Here is a 22,928-nt window from a genome sequence, read left to right as displayed (position 1 = left end):
GGAACAAAGGATACGGACAGGAAGTCAGGAGACAGACGGCGGGCACTACACAGCAGGCACAGGATACAGGGCATGATCGAGGATACAGAGGGACAGACACCAGGTAGAATGCTGCATCGGGGACATAGAAAGGGGGAGAGAGAGCAGGGGACAGACAGCGGGCAATACACCACGGACACAGGATACACAGCGTGATCGATGGGCACAGAGGGACAGACACCAGGTAGAATGCTGCATCGGGGACATAGAAAGGGGGAGAGAGAGCAGGGGACAGACAGCGGGCAATACACCACGGACACAGGATACACAGTGAAACGAAGGACAGGGACACAAAGAAGGCAAGAGAAAGACAGTGGGCAATACACAGCAGACATGTACACAGGATACAGAGCCAGGATACACAGCGGGATGGAGGACAGGTGTAGAGAGTACACAGCAGAAAAGACTTGTAGCAATAATGTATGGGATCATATGGGACAGAGGACACGGTATGGAGGAGATGGGGACACTGGACACAGGTATAGGGTACAAAGGAGGACATAATTGGGGGGAGGAAGGTCTATAAGACACCCTTGCACTATAGATGCACCAGGTTTAGAATATATATTTTTTTCCTGGTTTTTGCCCTCTAAACCTAGGTGCGTCTTATAGTCCGGAGCGTCTTATAGTCCGAAAAATACGGTATATATTTATTAAAATAAGGATTTCAAATTAAGTCAGTGTTAAATAAATACCTGAGGTGGGAAAAAAGTTGATGTTTACTTGCCTGGAACCTCTTCCAGCCTCCTGTAGTTTTTGAGGTCTCTCTGTGTCCTCCAGGTCCACTCCGTTGTGCCGTTGTCCACCTAAAAAAGATGTCAGAATAGTCTGGCTGCGGTCTGCTGATTATGCGCAGTGTCACCTGGGCGCTCCTTGATTGGGCTCCCGTGGCTGGGAGCGCTCGGCGCATGCACAGTTCATAAATACGTGTAACTGCATGCAAAGAATGCTCCCAACAGGAATGCGATGGAGGAGGCACATGGACTATGAAAACTGATGAAATTAGCATATTTTAATTCTGTTTATATTGTTCACGTACAACAAAGGTGCTTGTCAAAAACGCCTTACTTTCCATACACTATACTATTAGATTGAATAAGATAGACTTTTTTTCCCAGAACGTCATTGGACAGCACCCCTGGTGAGACTTGTCTCCCTCCCAATCGTGGACAGGAACTGCAAAAGAAAAGATTTGCATAACAAATAGGCAGCCATACATAAGCCACTAGCTTACCATGAGTAACTCAGTTCAGTTTCCTGTCCCGGACGGGAATGCAGAGGAGAGGTCTCCAGGATGCTATCCATGACAGGTGGTCGGGGGCAACGTCTTTCAGGGCTCCAGGCATGCTGTACAGTGGACAGTCGGAGCCCTGCAGCGTGGAGGAGGCTTCTCCGTACGAGGCAGCAGAGATATAGCGCAGGCGCGCTTTCAGACCAAGGTACTTCCGGGTCAACCCGGAAGTCGTCACGCACGGCGTCCAGCGTGACTCTGATCGGGCGGCAGGGGCCGCGGCGGTGATTGCGAATCAGTAACAGCTGATTCGCTGAGGTAATTTGCAAATAAGCGCGGCAGGGGCTACGGGGATAAGTATGTAATTACGCATAACAATTAAGCGGCAGGTGCCGCGACGAGGTAGTCCAGGGGAAGCCTATGCAAATGAATTATGCTAATGGGCTAGTCAGCTGAGCCCTGTTGTTCATGTGATTCTTTATTTAATCTTTTTCCCTGTCTCACTCTGGTGGTTTATGTGAGCATGGAGGACGCTTCTGGGTCAGCTCCTGCGCAGTCTGCCAGGCCAGCCCAAGATTCCTCTCTGGCAAGTACAATGAAATATAAATATGCAGTGTGTATATGTATATATGTGTGTACTAGAGAGGGTGCTAATGGTTGGCTTATTATTATGTTTTATAGCCTGAAAAACATGAAAAGCCTGAAAAACATGATAAAACTGACAAGGGTCAGCATGGATCAAGTGGATCTAGCAAATCTGCGAAGAAATGTGCCATTTGCTTCACTCGCTTGTCATCCTCATCCTCTAAAAAGTTGTGCCAGGATTGTACAAATAAACTTGTTAAAGATGAATCCCCTGTCATATTTAAAGATCTGATGGGTTGGATGCGGGCAGAAATGTCTTCAGCAATCAAAGAAATTAAAGATTCTGCGATTTCTTCTCAAGCTGTAGCCCCCAACCCTGCTGATATGCCTGGCCCTAGCAGTGACGCTACTGTTATGCCTATCAATATTGTGTCTTCTCCTATTCCGGCAGCACGTATTCCTGTGCAGGCTAGGAGAAGTAGGGAGAGTGATATAAAGGGCTCAGAACTCTCTGAAGGGGAAATATCTGCATTAGAAGAGATATCTGAGGGTGAAGAGATGGAAAAAGCTGAAAAACCACAGAAATTTGCTTTTTCCCCAGATTTAATGAAAGATCTCCTAACCTCCATGCATAAAACAATGGGTATTAGATCAGAGCAAAAACCCCTGACACCCCTGGACCAGATGTATGAGGGTTTGGCGGACCCCCAATCCAGATTCATTCCGGTCCATTCTACTCTTAAATCTATGATTAAGAAAGAATGGGAAAATCCTGAGAAAAGGGTCTTTTGGCCCAAATCTTTATCTAAGCGCTACCCTTTTGCCCCGGATGACCAGGCTTGTTGGGGTCCTCCGCCAAAGCTGGATCCTTCTTTTTCCAGGGTGTCAAGAAAATCAGACCTAATGTTTGAAGACTTCGGTAACCTAAAAGATCCAATAGACAAAAAAATGGATAATGTTTTGCGCAGGGCTTGGGAGTCTGCTTCGTTAACTTTTAAACCGGCAGTGGCATCAACGGCAGTTAGTCGTTCTCTGAAGACTTGGCTATCAGACTTGCAGTTTAAAATTGCTAATGGCGTTTCTAGGGAAGAAATTCTTAACGACTTTCCTAAAATTACGAATGCCTCAAATTACATGGTTGATGCGGCAGATGATACAGTAAAGTTGGCAGCCCGAACCACGGCATTAGTAAACTCAGCTAGAAGAGGAGTTTGGGTTAAGACCTGGAATGGGGATACTTCATCAAAATCTAAGCTTTGTGGTATCCCCTGTGAAGGCAATCTGCTGTTCGGTTCAAGGCTGGACGATACACTGGATCGTACGGCGGATAATAAAAATAATTTCCCAAGGAAGCGCCCCTTTCAGAATAAGCGGCCATTTCGGGCCCCCGCCAAAAATGAAGCGGATAATAAATCTTCCAGGGGTAGAAGATGGGCTCCTTATAGACAACAAAGACCCCCCAATACCTCTACTAATACCAAAAAGACAGGCAAGCAATGACGCCATCATTTCAGTGGGGGGGAGAATCGCCAACTATTTCGAAAGATGGCAACAACTATTCAACAATCAGTGGTTACTGAATATAATATTAGAAGGTTACAAAATAGAGTTCGAGCAGCCTCCCCCTCAAAATTTTGTCTTAACCCCTTGTCCAAAAGACCCATCTTTAAGAATAGCCCTTCAGTCAGAAATAAGGTCACTTCTTCAGAAAAGGGTAATTCGTCAGGTTCCAGCATGTCAAAAAGAACAGGGATTCTACTCCCCAGTCTTCCTGGTGAAGAAGCCTCAAGGAACCTATCGATTTATTCTAAACCTAAAGAAACTGAATCTGAGGGTCAAATACAGAAAGTTCAGGATGGACAATATTCGATCTGTAGTTCATCTCTTACAGAAGGACGACTTCTTGGCATCCCTAGACCTGAAGGATGCATATCTACATCTGCCAATCCACTTATCCTGCCAACAGTACCTAAGGTTCGCCGTGTGGATGGAAGGAGAGGTAAGACATTTTCAATTTAATGCCTTACCTTTTGGTTTATCTTCCGCTCCATGGCTATTCACCAAGGTTATGTCTGAGGTACTAGCCCTTCTCAGGTTAAGACAGATTAATATTGTCGGTTACCTTGATGATTTTTTATTATGGGGGTCATCTGAGAAATCCGTTTTTGATCAGGTATCTGCAACTTTGAGCTTCTTCCAGGACTTGGGTTGGTTGATTAATTGGGAAAAGTCTGTCCTAGTCCCTTTCCAATCCTTAGAGTTTTTGGGTTTCATTATTTCTACTAAAAAAAACAAAAATTTGCTTTCCTAAAACAGAAAGAATTTGCGATAATTCAGGTTGGAGTGAGCTCGAGATGTCTCCCAGAGCACCACTGCTGAATATATGCAAATTAACCATTGTACCCTTAGAAGCTAAACACACCTCCAGAACCGCTGGATTGCAATGATGTGTCAGCTTGTTAAATTGTACAGAGCCATAATAATCCAACATGCATACAGACTGTTTCGGATTGTTTGATCCTCATCAGTGCATGGCATGGATTAATTTGGCTCTATGGAGTAGGGCTTGTAAACCGAGAGGTACAGACTAACCAGCAAGCTCATGGTGACCCAGAACTCATTATTTCTACTAGAAAGGATAGGAAGATCAGTGCTATTCTTAATAATGTTCTCTCGTTTCAGAAATTGAGAAGTATATCGCTAAGGAAAGCTATGGCACTTCTAGGTCTTCTAACTTCTTCCTTTCCGGCAATCCAGTGGGGGCAGTTCCATGCAAGATTCCTACAGATGTGGATACTAAGATCTTGGAACAGGTCTCTGACGGCTCTAGACAAGAAAATCGTCATTCCACAAAGTACAAAGGCTTCTCTGCTTTGGTGGCAACAGCTGGATCATCTGTCTCCAGGTCGTCTGTGGAGTTTTCCTCAGCAGAATACAATTACAACCGACGCCAGTTTATGGGGCTGGGGAGCCCACTTCAATTCTCTACCGGCTCAGGGAGCCTGGAGTATGACGATCAGTTCACAGTCATCAAACAACAGAGAACTGCATGCAGTGTGGCAGGCTTTACTACATTTCGGGCCCTTAATCAAGAACTCTCATGTGAAGATAAGGACAGACAACCAGAGTGTGGTGACTTTCCTAAACAAACAAGGGGGTACGAGGAGTCAATCCTTATGGGAAAAGACGACGAAGATCCTATTTTGGTCAGAAAGAAATCTCTCATCCTTAACAGCGACACACTTAAAGGGAACCTCAAACCAACTGGCAGACTACCTCAGCAGGAAGAGGTTGGATGCGAACGAATGGTCATTAGATCAGGAAATATTTCAGCAGGTGACGTTACAGTGGGGCTGCCCAAACATAGACTTGTTTGCAAGGAGGGTGAATACAAAATGCCAAAAATGTTGTGCCCTGTTTCCAGAGGACCTACCATGGAAAGTAGATGCCTTCTCGATCAATTGGGGAGAAGTAATGATGTATGCATTTCCTCCAGTTCCGTTGCTAGCACGAGTGATAAAGAAGATTATACAGGACAAGGCTCGAGTAATCTTAATAGCTCCACTGTGGCCAAAAAGACCATGGTTCACGTCACTGAGGGCACTAGCAGTAACAGATCCGATAATATTTCCTCCTCTACCACACTTGCTATCTCAGGGTCCAGTATGGCATCCGAATTTAGACAGGCTTCACCTTTCAGCTTGGAACCTGAGTGGGGCATCCTGAAGTCCAAAGGGTTTTCAGATGAGCTATCAGAAACTTTGATACAAAGTAGGAAGAAGGTGACTCGAAAAATATACCAAAAAGCCTGGAGAATATTTAACGACTGGTGTATGGAAAGATCCTTTAACAATACATCTCTTAAGTCCGTATTGGAATTTCTTCAGTGTGGATATAAGAAGGGTCTTAGTATCAGCACCCTGAAGGTACAGGTATCTGCTCTGAGCGTTTTTTAGAAAGACGGCTGGCAGAAGAAGATCTAATTGTACGTTTTTTTCAAGCTTTAAAGAGACTTAAGCCAGCAATTAAAACTAATGTACCTGCTTGGGATTTAAACATTGTTTTACAGGGTTTGTGTGAGGCTCCGTTTGAGCCATTAGCACAAATTTCCGACAAATTTCTTACCTTAAAGACCATTTTCCTGTTGGCCATTACTTCAGCCAGGAGAATAGGTGAATTACAATCGTTATCTATTAGAGAACCTTACTGCACCATTTCGGAAGTCAGAACACTTTTGTGAAACATTATCGCCTAAACATCTCGGCTGCAGCAGACTTATCATTCGGAAGAAAGGTGCTGCAGGCAGTGGTCCCTCCCTAGATCCTATATCTTGTACATCGTCTCACCAGGGGTGCTGTCCAATGACGTTCTGGGAAAGACAACTTTACTTACGGTAACGTCTTTTCCAGTAGTCAGAAGGACAGCACCCCTGCAACCCGCCCTTCTTTTGGGTGGAATAATAATTATGTAAGTAAGCATCTATGAGGTCCGTGTCATCTTTTGTATTAACTGAGTTACTCATGGTAAGCTAGTGGCTTATGTATGGCTGCCTATTTGTTATGCAAATCTTTTCTTTTGCAGTTCCTGTCCACGATTGGGAGGGAGACAAGTCTCACCAGGGGTGCTGTCCTTCTGACTACTGGAAAAGACGTTACCGTAAGTAAAGTTGTCTTTTTTCCAATCCAGTCAATCTAATGAACAAATTTAATTTGATTATCTCATCATCTGATCATTTAATAGGGTTTGAAAAGGAATTCAGCCACCTTTAAATCTGTACTATGAAACAAAACTGTTATGTGCTGCTGGTTGCATAAGAGGCATCGGGTGATAAAGGATTCATTTAGGCAACAGTGTTCTACTTTAAAATCGCTGAATTGGTGACCATAAGAATTTCTGAGTTTTATTTGCCGTTTATGGTTAGAGGTCAATTAGTACATTTGTATTAGTGGATAGGTAAAAGACTAGTTTTATAGGTATAGGCGTTGGTTGAAGTACACAAGTAACAGCATAATAACCTTTAAAGAAAAAAATTGTTGCAGTTTACAGAACTCCTGCAATAAATCTACAGTGTGACCACTTCCTGCTTTCATGGAAGCAGACAAAGGGTTAACATTCTGTGTTTACCAAGGACATCCTGTATCTGCCAAGGACTGATGAATTTCTGTACTGACACAGCTGAGAGCTCAGATAACACTTGTGTTTACTTACAGATAAGGGGGAATTAGGCAGGCTCTTCTCTCTAAAAATACGCAGGGTACTTTTCTCTCTGTTTTCCTTGTGTCCTGTGCAAGAGTTCAAGTCCACTTTCAGGCTTTGTTCATATCTAAAATTGAATCGCTGACGGCACCGATTTTGTGTTTTAGCGTTTTCCCCCCTCCCGGCGATCCACTGCGCGGTACGGTTTTGTGCAAATCGCTTTTGTAAGCACTTTTGCAGAGTGATTCCATTTTTTCATTTCTTGATATCAGTCAGGAAGTGAACTCTTTAACCTGAAAAAGGTTAAAGAGCGTTTTTACTATACCTTCCATTGTAGAAAAAAACGTCCTGAAAATGGTGCATGCAGCACTTTTGTGAACAGAAAGCAGACGAAATGCGCTGATATGAACAATCCCATAAGGATTAATTGCACAAGGTATTTTAGGGCGTTTTTCAAAGTCGCCGGCGCTCAAAAACAGCACAAAACGTCCTAGGTGTGAACAAGCCCTAAGAGGGTTAAAGTCAGTGAATAGGACAGGGGGAGGTTTGTTTTGTCTGTTAGGAGGGTGAGGCAAGCCTTCAGGGTTAATGGTAATGATGAAGGAAGAGGTTAACATGAAAGTGGGAGGTGGAGTTAGGCTTTGTAAAAAAGTTTTTGTTTTGGGATTTAGTTGAATGTTGCCATACGATGGGGGAGAAGCTTGGAAAGTGCTGCCAAATATAGTATTGCAAAGTGAAAAGCTCCAAAACCAAATGCTTCTCCCTGTGTTTCTCAACCTCGGTGTTTCTGTTAAAAAGTAAGTCAGATGACAGCATAATTGTCTAAAATGATCTTTCTGAGGTTTCCAGTGCTGTCTGGCAATATTCTGAAAACTGTTATATTTAATATATATATGTAATATTGTTTTTGCATCAGGCCTCTGGACCACGCAGTAAGACTGTGATCTTGGTGAAAAATCTCCCCGCCAGTACACAGGTTTCCGAACTCCAGGAAGTGTTTGGACGGTTTGGAGATCTGGGAAGAGTATTGCTGCCAGAAGGTGGCATAACGGCCATTGTGGAGTTTCTTGAAGTAACTGAGGCCAAGCAGGCATTCCGGAAACTGGCATACACAAAAGTAAGGACTGAAGTTCTCAATTTTTAATAGTGTAAGCCATTGTCCTGTTAGACGAACATATTTCACAGCTTGTTAAAGGGCGCTAATGTGTGGTTTTTGATTTTTTTTTGTACAACAACCCCCCATTAAGGGAGGTTTGTAATGAAAAGAGCCCGGGGTGGGGTTGTCTGTGGATTAAGGTGAGCCTCACTACTTGCCCACAGGGTGCTACTCCTCTGGTCCTTTTCCTGAATGGGATGCGCCATCTTCTCCTTGGATGGACAGCATCTGCTACATTTTGTAGTACTGGGGTTTCTCTCTTGCACGCACTCACCACAGTGCATGCCAAGAAATATAGTCCATGGATGAAAGTACATTTCTGTACAAGGCTTCCCATAGCAGGCTATGCAAACATTTCTCAATAACACAAGAAAGATATCTTGTATATCATCCAGTATATATATATATATATATATATATATATATATATATATATATATATATATATATATATATATATATATATATATATATATATATATATATATATCACTGTCACTTCCCTATAACAACAGACATCACAGTTATACTGGGCTATCGATCTAATACACAATACACAATCTTACAATCTTCCTATACCATTCATCGTCCTGTTACGCCAATTTATTTTCACCCCAGGTTTGCTTTAAGCTCTTCCAGTTACTTTGTCAGAGTGACAAATTTCCACATCTTTACACAGGAAACTGCTTTTGTTTTCCCTCTTAGTTTCAGCATGTCCCTCTGTACCTGGAGTGGGCTCCCATGAACGTATTCAGCTCCCCACCTGTTGTAAAGAAAGCAGAGCCGGTTAAAGATGAACCGAGCGTTACAGAAGAGAAAGGTGAGAACGGAGAGGTGATTAGTGGAGCTTATTATGCTGCCGGTGCTGAAATGAGAGCTGAATAGTTCTGCTTATTATCTGCAGCTTATTTTCCTATGTATTGTCTTCCGAATGACAGGCTGAAGCCCCGTCATACATTTGTATGTCTCTGCATTAGCACATGTACAAAGAGGGCTGCTAATGATGTACAGTTGTTTGACCTAGTTAATATTCCTCCAGAGCATGAAGGAGGCCAGAGCGAGAAGCAGAATGAGTCTGAAGAGGAAGACGAGGAGGAAGAAAGCCTGCCAGGCTGTACGTTGTTTATTAAAAATCTCAACTTCAGCACCAGTGAGGAAGCCCTGAAGGAGGTAAGCATGCTCTCCTTGTTTAGTGCACAGTATTTCTTCATCAAGATGAAGGCATGGAATAAGAATCTTCAGTGTGACAATGTCATCATAACTTCCTGTTCTTTAACTCTAGGTCTTTTCAAAGGTTGGAGCTGTGAAATCTTGTAGCATTTCAAAAAAGAAGGACAAACGGGGTGAGTGAGTTGGGGTACACTTTTTTTTTTTTTTTTCTTCACTGAGATTCCGTAGATTAGGAAAATGTCTTATGGACCAAAATGTGATAGATTAATGAATAATCTATACAGAGCTGAAGGAAGATCTTTAGCTAATGAATACTATTGGTTAAAGCTTTATTTTAAAATATTTTAATTTTACAAATGTCCAATATCACTTTAGAGAGAAACTCTGACCAAGAATTGAACTTTATCCCAATCAGTAGCTGATACCCCCTTTTACATGAGAAATCTATTCCTTTTCACAAACAGACCATCAGGTGGCGCTGTATGACTGATATTGTGGTGAAACCCCTCCCACAAGAAGCTCTGAGTACCATGGTACTTCTGGCAGTTTTCTGTCTGTGCACTTTGTTGCATTTTGGGAAATAGCTGTTTACAGCTGTTTCCAACTGCCAAAAAAGCACGCAGCAGCTACATCACCTGTCAACAGTAAAAATGTCACCATGTGATAAATATCAGAATGTGAATCAGGGATTTAAAAGATTTTACTGCACCTGTGTAACTACATATTGTATTATACCACCAGCAGTCAGGTCAAAAAAGTGTTCAGTACCTCGCCTTTATCAAAATGAATGAGGCATGGATCCCGGAGAGCTACTGCCTGCCCGAACACTAAGTCAGTTCCCACACACAGCATCTCTGCCTGCATACCGTGTGACTGCCTGCCCCAAGACTAAATCAGTCCCCACACAGCATCTCTGCCTGCAGGCCGCTTGACTGCCTTCCTCGCCACCGCCAACAGAGTCCAGGACTCCAGGTGGATCCCTGAATTTTTATGGCTGCCGCTGCTAGCAGCAGCTACTACCAAACATAATATTACCAAACATAAAACATTCTGGTGCGTGTACATGCCTAATTTTTCTGGCTGCACTGCAGCTGCAACAACAAAACAAAAGGCATGTACATGTGTCAATTCCCCTTCGTGATCGTTACCTTGCCGCGGTAAAGGGACTTGTGTATCACAATGAAGCAATTACCTATATGAGTGTGTTGGGGGGGGGGGGGGGGGTGACACACTCAAGATAATAAGGTCGTAGCTTCATTGTGGACAGACCAAATTCAATCAGCTTGACAGTCATTGTTGTTCTGTCATTGAGCTACCTCAGCCCGTCCATATGGGCTTGAAAACAGCCGTCGCCTGCACTCTCGCCATCATGCGCACCAGCCCAGCACGGCCATCACTACACAAACAACTGCTTGCGGTGCGTTACTCAGTGAGTTTGGTCTGTCAGTTTGAAGCAGAACACTACTTACACTAACTGCTGATCCATGTATACACAGGCAAGATGTTTTTAAGCACTTTAGGCCTCCAATTTAGCAATGCAATGTGATTTCTGCCTTTTAGGGATTATAACCCTGCTGTGCGTCAAATCCGTAACTCCGGTACTTTTGGCATGTATCCCACTCCGCCATGCCGCCCTCCAGGTGTTAGACCCTTTGAAACATCTTTTCCATCACTTTTGTGGCCAGAAACAGTGTTTGTAGTTTTTCAAGTTCGCCTGCCCATTGAAGTCTATTGCGGTTCGAAAATTTTGCAGGTTCGCAAACTTTTTTGGAAGTTCGAGGTTCGCGAACAGAAAATTGTAGGTTCGAGCCATCTCTATTAGTAACACAATTTTCATATTTGAAGCAGCTGTTCCAGAAAAAATCCCTTTGGTCACATGACCTATAAATCTGTGCACAAAATATAGATGTGCCAGCAGAGTGGGAGTTTCATACTCTACGCAGAATCCTCACCATATGATACCCTTCTCCTCCCTCTGCTCCTTCCTGTAAAGCATTGTTCCCCAACCATGTCCTCAAAGCCCACCAACATGTTTTGTATACAGCATGTTTTGTATAAAGCCACAGAGGTAGTTAATCAGCTCTGCTGCAGCACTAATTACTGCACCTGTCACTGTGTGTGGTTTCCTGCAAAACATGTACTGTTAGCGGGCCTTGAGGACAGGGTTGGGGAACTCTGCTGTAAAGCACAAAGATTAGGTAGGAAGGGTAAATCTTATATTCACGCGAGAAGACTGGCCGGTGGTCCATCTACTTGATCCTCCTCCTTGACTACATCCTGTGGGTGATTATGGGATTGGGAGGAGTTTGGTCAGCTTTCCAAATGCTGTTCAGTCCATCCATGCAGTCTTTGACATTTGCACAGGAGCTCAGCTTTGCAGGCTAAGCCAGGATAGAGTTAAAAAAAGTAATAATTCGAATGTGGTTTATGGGCAATGCATAAATCCTTGCGCAGATCAAATTAATTTCTTAAAAAAAAAAAAATTGCTTCGAAACACAAGCCTGAACTATGGCTATAGAACATGGAGAATTCTTGTGATTTCATGATCTGTTATATTCTGCTATGTGTCTTATGCTTGTGATGTTGTTTGGAGTTTGCAGATGCTCTCTCTGTTTTGGAGAATATCTATTCTCATTTCATCTTGAACAGACTGAATTTTAGCTTGACAGACCTCTACCGTATTTTCTGTGAGATTTGCCTTTATTTCCCTCTGCTTAATTGGTACCGTTAAGAATCAGTATTCTGGGTTAACTCAACTGTTCATATTCTTTTCATTGCTGTCAGTATTTGTAATGTAGTCTCTCTTCTTCAGGTACTCTCCTATCTATGGGGTTTGGCTTTGTGGAATATAAGAAGCCGGAACAGGCACAGAAAGCCCTACGACAGCTGCAGGTAGTCTTGTCTGACTTTTATGCTGAAAAAGACTTATTTTTTTGCCTTTTTGGCTTCGTTTTGCTTGTTTTTTTTTGCTTTTATGTTTTTCTATGCATTTTAGTGCTCTTTTGTTATATTTTTTGCTATTATCAGCACAGCTTTTTGTATTTATGAATAAGATCAGTTTAGCACTTCTATGCTTTTTCAGAATTTTGAGTGGAACACCTGCATGCATAAGTTATAAGCAAGCTTAAAGATGGGAGCTGGCTTTGAGAAAATGGAGTCCAGAATAAGACTGCCTCTCTTTATTTTCCTTCAGCCTGTGGATTATAGTTGATCATATAGAGGACTCAACAAAATGCGCAGCCTAAGGCTTTTTTTACACTATACGCTGAAAAACTGATGCATTGTTACTTTCCATAGCAGTGCATTGGGAAAAAGCTTTCAGTTCAAAGTGGGAACTGAGCCATAGGGAAACATGGACATTACTTTGAAAATCAGTTTTCCTTTCAATTATTAGTTAGAGCAACTGATTAAGTTTAAAAGGACCCTAAGACCTGTGTGAAGGGTGGAAGCTATTCAAAGAACACGAATAAAAGTGGTCATGACAGTACAAGAGAGCTGTAGTGTTAAGCATAGAGGGGAGGAGAGCTGGCAGTTTATGGGCATGGACAAAACCGAGGCAGAGCTATGATAGGGGTAGCTTAGAGGATCATATTTTACCTAACTCCCATGTTGATCTATTTTAGTAATCCCCATTCATTGTGCCCTGTGAAATCTGCACTTCCAGTATGTTTGCCCCTTGACGTCTTAATGCCCCTGCCTGTGACAAATGTAACTAATGCATTAGCAACTCCATTAGAGTTATCTCGTTTGAGATAAGTGCCCTGCTTTTGACCTCAGTCGGCAGAACTCGTGCTGTAAATTCTTAGAATGCTTTGATCTCTCTCTACTAGCAGAAAATATAGAAACTGAAAACAGAAGTCCTCTGTTTTTGTCTTGCACTGCACCCTTGTGACAAGTGACCATAATTACACATTACAGCAGTACTAATTAGAAGCAGGGAAATTAACAAATTAGAAAAAAATGTGCTAAAATAAATCGGACTGGAGCACTTGCAAGCCTCTAAATTGGCTGCTTAAAGGTTAACACCACTGCACACACAGCATTAAACATGCACACTATTACATGCGCCCCAATCGATGTGAATGCCATTACATGCACCCCCTATATGTGACATCACATCTAACTCCTCAAACGGGAGTGCATTTACATGTGCTACCCCACCTATGGATGCCATTACTTGCACTTTTTAAACATTACTGCCATCATGCACACCGTATTACACATGAACACCCTTACATGGACCCTCTTACACCTGTTAGCCTTTTCATGCATCTTTTTACACATGCAGATGTGGAGGACAGGAATGCCTGACAGCTGTTTCACGCCACCCAGGTGCTTCTACGGAGACTCAGTCAGTCTGTTTATTCATCCTCTGCATTATACCTCATTGGCAAAATGCACCATAGCTCTTAAGCTTTTGTTAAGGCAACTTACTTAGGCAGTATAGTGCTTGGATACTATGATAAAAATTGCCCACAAGACCAAATCCACGCTGTGCATACCAAAAAAATAAAACAAAAGGCAAACACACACACGAGAATTTTGGGGAGATCTAGTGTTAAAATAATAAATTGTAGTGATATAGTGTATTCACTGCTAAGCTCACTGTATGGGCTGTTCACAGGGGCGGTAAACGCGTCAGTTTTGGCAATCGACAAAAGCGCCATTTGAAAAGGCTCTAACGCCATTTCATTCATAAAATTGGAAGCAGTTTGTAAACGACTGTGATGGCAGCTGCTGCTCTTCCTGTTAGCATCAAAGCAAATACCTTTATCTTGTCTGGGACATGGCATCTGCACGGTTCTCTGCCCTTCTAGGGGTCCAAAAGCGACAACAAAACATCGGGAACCAGTGCTAAGCACTTTCCACCTGCTGCCTATGTGTTGCAATGAGAGCAGAGATCAGAAGTGCACAGATTCAGATTCCTGCATAATCACTGTGATCATGTTACTAGGAACCACTTGATTGGCTAAGATCCCACCACTATTGGACTGTAAACAAGAATTGTGTCAGGTTGGGAATGCGTTAGAGCTTTGCATGTGCACATTTGTCCCTTGAACTTTATGCACTTTATGAACAAAATAGCATGGTCTATTATGATTTTTCAATTATTTGTGTGTGTGTGTGTGTGTGTGTGTGTGTGGGGGGGGGGGGGGGGGGGACCTTTTTTAACAACATGAGTATTAGTATTATTTTTTATTTATTTATTTTTTTAAGGAGGAAAATACAATTTTGTAGAAAATTAGTTGGAATTAAATTAAAATTGTTATTTCTACCTATTTCTTTTTTGTGGTCATTCAAAAGTTAATTGGATCAAACCTCTTATTAGCATTCAGTTTTTATATTGAAATCCGTATAATGCCTGTGGCCCAGTCAGTGAAATAATTAAACAGCTTTGCTGGCAGATAAAAAGATAATAGAGCCTCTTGAGGAACAATAGACTCTGCTGGGGGGGGGGGGGGGGAGTTGTTTGGCAGCACAGCAAGAGGTCTAGTAGTGCCTTCTGGCAGGTAATTGAGAACAAGGCACACTTTTTTTCAAAGTGGAGGAGTTTCAGGAAGAGGAAAACATGTTTGATAATGAGTGTGAACTGGTATAAAGTGTAGGATGTTTCTATTTAATGATTTGTGAAATTAAAAAAATAATTGGTCCAATCAGAGTTCAAAAGTGGTAGCATATAAAAGGACAATTGTGACTATGCTTCTTTTTTTTTTCATTGTTTTTTTTCCATTCAGCACTGCACAGTAGATGGGCATCAACTGGAGGTTAAACTTTCTGAACGGGCAACCCGGTAAGTTGGCATGTAGTGAGATTCACAATATTTAGTTTGCATTTGCCGTATGGTGTCTTGCAAACACAACATACACACTTGAATAAATGACTAGGATAATTTGTCACAAACCATCAGTATACATACAGCTGAGTGGCAGTCATATAAGGCAGTAATCTGGTCTGTCCATCAGAGAATAATGTAAAGAAGAAACCCCACTTTAGTTAAAATTAAATAAAACATTTTTCAGTCCTGCATTATTTTGGAATGGTGACATTAGGGCCATTTTCCTCTATTGGCATTTTGATCTGTTTCCAAACCATTGCACTAGGTACAGTCAAACAAATGGAATCCGTGTCAAACGTTGCCATTAGTGTGATGCATTTGTGATTTGCAATTTTTTTTCCTGATCACAACTGTTTTGTAAATCACTTTCCTTTATTGCGAGGTATGTAAGTTACCAGGTTACTACCCTTTACAGCTATAATCATAGGTTTGCATTAGCCATTGTGAACTTAAACTTCTTCACTGGCAAAGACCCGGATTTTAGGTGAGATCAGCAGATTTTAGGTGTTTAACATTATGGCAGACTGTGAGAATGTAACATTTTCCTCCGTCATTTCCCATGATTCTTAGGATTTTTTTCCTAACAACAATCTCTTCTGTGTAAAGGATAAGTTTGGAAGAGCACCAAAATCATGTCCTTGTTTAGCCACACCCTCTGTCTGCACTATACAGGGGGAACATTAGAGGACAGCTTGAAGAGAACTGTGTGTTGACACCTAGGGGTCATTGTGTGAATGATAGATGCTCAGCAAACATGAATGTACAATTATTACACACTAGAGGTGGCTTGATCTCCAGCTCTCATTGTTCATTTTGGATCTGTCCTCAGGATCATTGATGCAGTAGAGTGATCCAAAATGAATAGGGATGGCTGCGGACTGGCCAAGATTCTGTCCTGCTTACACCTCTGAGCCACTAAATCCCCTGTTACACTGCACTCCTCAGGTATCCACGTCTTCATTATTTAACCCGAGGTGAGAGGGATATGGAGGCTGCCATATTTATTGTCTTTTAAACAATACCCGTTGCCTGGCAGTCCTCCTGATCCTCTGTCTCTAAAGCTTTTAGCCACAGACCCTGAACAAGCATGCAGCAGATCAGGTACGCTGACTCAGGTTTAAATGCATTAGCCATATGCTTGTTCCAGGGTTTTGACTCAGACACTATTTATGCCAGAAGATCAACAGGGCTACCAGGCAATCAGCATTGTTTACAAGGAAATAAAAATGGCAGCCTCCATATCTCTCTCACCTCCAAACCATGGCACTTCGCAGGGAGATGTATTTGTGCAACAATTATGCACTCACCCATTTATTTGTAGAATCATTGCTGCAGATATTTTGTGCATGCGCTGCTGCAATAAACTTGATCTGTCTGTGCAGTAGCTTGGAAAAGCTGAGCTAGATTGGCTCTGTGTTACTATGCAGGCACAGATGGCTCGCACCTGCGCAGTAGCACAGAGCCAATCAGGCTTGCCTTTTTCCACTGAAGCCCAAGCGGGTCTGTGCTACTGAGCATGTGCTCTTTTGGGAAGCGCTGGAATGGCCTAGTGAAGGCTGACAGGAAGCCTCTAGAGGACCCAGGGGCTTCCCTCTCCTGAGGTAAGTACCCCCATTTGGGGCACTTTTTTATTTTCAGGTACCTTTTTAAGACATTATTGGCCTCAATTCACTAAGCAGTTTAGACTAGTCTACAGGTGGTTTTTAGTCTACTGATGGTTTGGTGTAATGTTTTAGACCTGTTTACAGACCTGCTCTAACTTTCAGTAATTACACAATTCACAAAGGTAAACAAGGAGTAACCATGCCCACTTTTTCTGACAGAGATTAGACCAGCTAATTTCTGTTGGTAAAGTAATTCTGTGAGGTATTTTAGATGTGAGGATGGAACCTTTTGAATTATTTATGCAGGAGTTTAATTGTATGCAGAGGAGAGCTCATCAAAGGAGAAGGATGTCAGTCATAGCTACTTGTTTGTGAATTGCATCTTTTGATCATTTCCCTTGCTTTACCCACCTAATTACCAAATGGTAAAGGCCAGGTCTAAAACATTTGGTAATAGTGAATTCCTGTTTGATGCAACTGACCAAACCATCAGTAGACTAAAAACCATCAGTAGACTAGTCTAAACTGTTTAGTGAATTGAGGCCATAGTGAGTATTCATTCTTCTAGCAACAGTTTGTTAGCTTTGGCAGTATTGACATTCCTCCTAACCACAGTGATTGTTTGCTCCCTGAAAATGCATTGCCATTCACTAATATGGTGTTGAACCTAAATTGAGAAGGAGATGGATTTTTCCTTTTAAAATAATGTCAGTTGCCTGACTCTCCTGCTGATCCTGTGTCTCTAATACTTTTAGCCACAGCCCATCAACAAGCATGCAGATCAGGTGCTCTGACTGAAGTCAGACTGGATTAGCTGCATGCTTTTTTCAGGTGTGTGATTCAGCCACTGCTGTAGCCAAAGAGATCAACTGGACTGCCATTCAACTGGTATTGTTTAAAAGGAAACATCCATATTCCTCTCAGTTAAGGTTCCCTTAAGGCTACTTTCCCACCAAGACGTTGCGTTTTTGGGAACGTTAAGGTCGCATAACGTGCCCCTAACGCAACGCATGGTGGTGTTGAAGTTGGATGTCAGATTGAGCTGCGTTAATGCAGCTCTCAAAGCAGCTGCTCCAGGTTAGTGATAAGAAGTTCGGATCTTTTTAAGGATTCAGATCATTTCAATCGGATCATTGAAAAGATCCGGATCTTTAAAACGAATCATTTGAATCATTTTACTAGGGAAGCAGACTGGGGGTGAAATGACTAGCATGACAGGACTTTCCCTGCACTGTACATTCTGTATGTTCCTGTTTCTTCCAGACAGACATCCACTGTGAACCGAATCTTTCATTGTGATGATCCGGATGATTCGACAAAAAAGATCCAGATCAAATGAACGATTCGTTCATGATCCGGCCAACACTACAGTCCCACCACGAGTCTCCACAGTGCAGTGAATATTAATTAGCCATGTGGCTGGCCGCAGAGGAAGAGGGGCGACCTCCTCCTCCAACATTACTGAGCATGTGCACACAGTCTAACACGGCTAAAGCCACATATAACGTACTGCATGCTGCACTTTCCCAGAACGTGCAGCGTTACCCTGTAATGCAATGTGGGCACTGTGAACAGCCCATTGATTTTACATTACTATCTATTGGGCTGCGTTACAGGCTGCACTAACGTGCGCCTGTAACGTCTTACTGTGAAAGCAGCCTTAAAGTACTTCCGTCTTTGAAATACTTCAACACAGCACTGTATGCTTTCCATAACATTTCAAGAGTCTACCACTCATCCTGAGTGTATAGCAAAGCTCAATCAGAAAACCCTTCCAAACTCTTCAAGGATTTTTTGACTTAAAGTGCTAACTGATGGTTTGACTGCTATACAGTGATGTGAAAAACTATTTGCCCCCCTTAGTGATTTCTTATTCTTTTGCATGTTTGTCACACTTAAATGTTTCTGCTAATCAAAAACCGCTAACTATTAGTCATAACATAATTGAACACAAAATGCAGTTTTAAATGATGGTTTTTATTATTTAGTGAGGAAAAAAAACTCAAAACCTACATGGCCCTGTGTGAAAAAGAAATTTCCCCCTGAACCTAATAACTGGTTAGGCCACCCTTAGCAGCAATAACTGCAATCAAGCGTTTGCGATAACTTGCAACGAGTCTTACAGCGCTCTGGAGGAATTTTGGCCCACTCATCTTTGCAGAATTGTTGTAATTCAGCTTTGTTTGAGGGTTTTCTAGCATGAACCGCCTTTTTAAGGTCATGCCACAACATCTCAATAGGATTCAGGTCAGGACTTTGACTAGGTCACTCCAAAGTCTTCATTTTGTTTTTCTTCAGCCATTCAGAGGTGGATTTGCTGGTGTGTTTTGGGTCATTGTCCTGCTGCAGCACCCAAGATCGCTTCAGCTTGAGTTGACGAACAGATGGCCGGACATTCTCCTTCAGGATTTTTTGGTAGACAGTAGAATTCATGGTTCCATCTATCACAGCATGCCTTCCAGGTCCTGAAGCGGCAAAACAACCCCAGACCATCACACTACCACCACCATATTTTACTGTTGGTATGATGTTCTTTTGCTGAAATGCTGTGTTACTTCTACGCCAGATGTAGCGAGACACACACCTTCCAAAAAGTTCAACTTTTGTCTCGTCGGTCCACACGGTATCTTCCCAAAAGTCTTGGCAATCATTGAGATGTAAATTAATTTGAAGATTGTAGCGCTTGAAAAATATTTTCACTGGCAGCAATAAGTTAATATAGACTCCGTCACTATACAGCAAAAAAAACATAAAAAATAAAACTCATGCGCCTCTGCATATAAAATCAATGCAACATTTATTAAAACACATCAATTAATTACCTTGCACACTCTGAACCTAATTTCAGCCTCCTTCTAGTCATATACCTGGATATCAAAAAAAAAAAAAAAAAATTCAGGATCCACTGGCTAGATTTCTATGCTGCCAAATTGACTCATGCATGCAAACATCTGATTAAAATAATCAAACTCGCATGAGTTTTATTATTTAAATCATTGAGATGTTTTTTAGCAAAATTGAGACGAGCCCTAATGTTCTTTTTGCTTAAAAGTGGTTTGCGCCTTGGATATCTGCCATGCAGGCCGTTTTTTGCCCAGTCTCTTTTTTATGGTGGAGTCGTGAACACTGACCATAATTGAGGCAAGTGAGGCCTGCAGTTCTTTAGATGTTGTCTTGGGGTCTTTTGTGGCCTCTCGGATGTTTTTTCTCTGCGCTCTTGGGGTAATTTTGGTCGGCCGGCCACTCCTGGGAAGGTTCATCACTGTTCCATGTTTTTGCCATTTGTGGATAATGGCTCTCACTGTGGTTCGCTGGAGTCCCAAAGCTTTAGAAATGGCTTTATAACCTTTACCAGACTCATAGATCTCAATTCCTTTTGTTCTCAGTTGTTCCTGAATTTCTTTGGATCTTGGCATGAGGTGCTTTTGGTCTACTTCTCTGTGTCAGATAGCTCCTATTTAAGTGATTTCTTGATTGAAACAGGTGTGGCAGTAATCAGGCCTGGGGTGACTACCGAAATTGAACTCCGGTGTGATAAACCATAGTTACCGTATATACTCGCAAGCAAGCCAAATTTTTCACCCCCCAAAAGTGGCCCAAAAGTTGGGGGGTCGGGCTTGCTTGCGAGTCATGAGTAGGTGGCTGGGTAGGTGGTGCCCCTCTCCGCGGCCTGCCGCTGCTATTAACTTAGGCGGCGGCGCTTCCTCTATCCCTGTCCTGTTCCGATAACTAACTAATTCACAGCAGCGCGCCCCCCGCTGCTGTGATGACGGAGGAAACCATAGAGAGCGGTTCCCATAGTAACGGCATCGCCACTACAGGGAAGCCGCTCTCTATGGTTTCCTCCGTCATCACAGCAGCGAGAGGCGCGCTGCTGTTGAATTAGTTACCGGAGCAGGACGGGGATAGAGGAAGCGGCGCCGCCTAAGGTAATAGCAGCGGCGGCGCGGGGGGACGCGGGGAGGGGCACTAACTACCTACCCACCCACCTACCCATACTGGCACTATGCTAGCTATACTGGGGCACTATACTAGCTATACTGAGCACTATACTAGCTAAACTGGGGCACTTTACTAGCTATACTAGCTATACTGAGCACTATACTAGCTATACTGAGCACTATACTAGCTATACTGAGCACTATACTAGCTAAACTGAGCACTATACTAGCTAAACTGAGCACTATACTAGCTAAACTGGGGCACTTTACTAGCTATACTGAGCACTATACTAGCTATACTGAGCACTATACTAGCTATACTGAGCACTATACTAGCTATACAGAGCACTATACTAGCTAAACTGGGGCACTTACTAGCTATACTGAGCACTATACTAGCTATACTGAGCACTATACTAGCTATACTGAGCACTATACTAGCTAAACTGGGGCACTATACTAGCTATACTGAGCACTATACTAGCTATACTGCACTTACACTAGCTAAACTGGGGCACTATACTCGCTATACTGAGCACTATACTAGCTATACTGAGCACTTATACCTTAGCTATACTGAGCACTATACTAGCTAAAACTGGGGCACTTTACTAGCTAAACTGGGGCACTTTACTAGCTATACTGAGCACTATATTAGCTATACTGGGGCACTAACCTACCCATACTGGGCACTATACTAGCTATACTGAGCACTATACTAGCTATACTGAGCACTATACTAGCTATACTGAGCACTATACTGGGCACTATACTAGCTATACTGGGCACTATACTAGCTATACTGGGCACTATACTAGCTATACTGGGTACTATACTAGCTATACTGGGTACTATACTAGCTATACTGGGGCACTATACTAGCGATACTGGGAACTATACTAGCTATACTGGGACACACTAGGGGAATAAGGCGGCCAGAATTTCCTACCCCTGGCTTATATGGGGGTCAATCATTTTTCCTGTTTTTTCAGGTGACAGTTGGGGGTCGCTTACATGCGGGTCGGCTTGCTTGCGAGTATATACGGCTAAGTTATTTTTTAACAAGGGGGGGGCAATCACTTTTTCACACAGGGCCATGTAGATTTGAGAGAGTTTTTTTTTCCTCACTAAATAATAAAAAACCATCATTTAAAACTGCATTTTTGTGTTCAATTATGTATCTTTGACTAATAGTTAACGGTTTTTTGATGAGCAGAAACATTTAAGTGTAACAAACATGCAAAAGAACTAAGAAATCAGGAAGGGGGCAAATAGTTTTTCACATTACTGTAATTACATGATCCGCCCAGGTGGAGAAAAGAAAGAATCTAATAAAAACCTGCTATATTTGCCATCCATTTAGATGTGCAATATGAACTGATCACCTGATACTGTGTAACATCTTCTGGAGTCCCTAAAGAGCGTAGAGACATTTTTCTCATTTGGGTGAACTATTTTAGCTCATATTTTAACGGTCCAAGATTTCCTACGGGAGTTTTTCTGCTCTGTTTCTATTTTTCTTCCATCTCATTCTTTAGTATTTACTTGCCACAACGTACTAAGCATGCCTCTAAATACATTTCTGTAGGTTCTGCCCACACCACCTCAAGAACAGTCATTATCGGTGGCCCTTAACAATTGCCTTCTTTGGATACGTTTTTAAAACTAATTGTTATACTATGATCAGCAAGGGTGCAGGTAGGAATTATTGGATCAACAGCAAAATTTTGGTTTAAGCCCCACACACCAGTTTTAGGTACCTAAAGATGCCCTTCAATATGGAGTAAATCTCCAGTCAGTATTGGCAGCCCGAGGTATCCCCCAGTATTAACCCATCCGGAAGAAAATGTCAAACAAGGGACGGTCTACACAGTGTCCGCAGAAAATTGATTATTTTATTATGGATGTATCCAAAGTCATCATATCATTCAATTCATAGTTGAATGATATGATGACTTTTGGATACGCCCATAATGAAATAATCAATTGTTCTGCGGACACTGTGCAGACCCTCCTGTGTTTGATATTTGCTTTCGGATTGGCTGTCCTGGCCCTGGCACTGTCGCTGAAATGGAGTGAGTGGTTTCTATCCACTTTTTTGTTCCATTAACCCATCCATTGTATAGGTGGCTAGATGTGACCCCCCCCCCAGTGTAGGAAGCAAGATGTG

At 42.4% G+C, this 22,928-nt stretch overlaps 1 protein-coding gene across 6 annotated transcripts in view; it reads left to right on the top strand.

Annotated features, from left to right (window-relative positions):
- RBM19 (RNA binding motif protein 19) overlaps positions 1-22,928 on the top strand; it is a 253,651-nt gene that overhangs the window by 49,806 nt on the left and 180,917 nt on the right. For all 6 annotated transcript variants that reach the window (XR_011021994.1, XR_011021996.1, XR_011021997.1 and 3 more), the window contains exons 15-20: positions 7,968-8,168; positions 8,913-9,027; positions 9,247-9,377; positions 9,490-9,550; positions 12,190-12,269; positions 15,113-15,168. Coding sequence is in view for 3 of the 6 variants with exons in the window: in XM_068239762.1 (XP_068095863.1) it covers positions 7,968-8,168; positions 8,913-9,027; positions 9,247-9,377; positions 9,490-9,550; positions 12,190-12,269; positions 15,113-15,168 (644 nt within the window). In the remaining 3 variants the exon portion in view is untranslated. The remainder of the gene's footprint in view (positions 1-7,967; positions 8,169-8,912; positions 9,028-9,246; positions 9,378-9,489; positions 9,551-12,189; positions 12,270-15,112; positions 15,169-22,928) is intronic.

Source organism: Hyperolius riggenbachi, chromosome 1 (genome assembly GCF_040937935.1).
Source record: "Hyperolius riggenbachi isolate aHypRig1 chromosome 1, aHypRig1.pri, whole genome shotgun sequence".
NCBI lineage: Eukaryota > Metazoa > Chordata > Amphibia > Anura > Hyperoliidae > Hyperolius > Hyperolius riggenbachi.
This window is presented reverse-complemented; position numbering and strand designations above follow the sequence as displayed.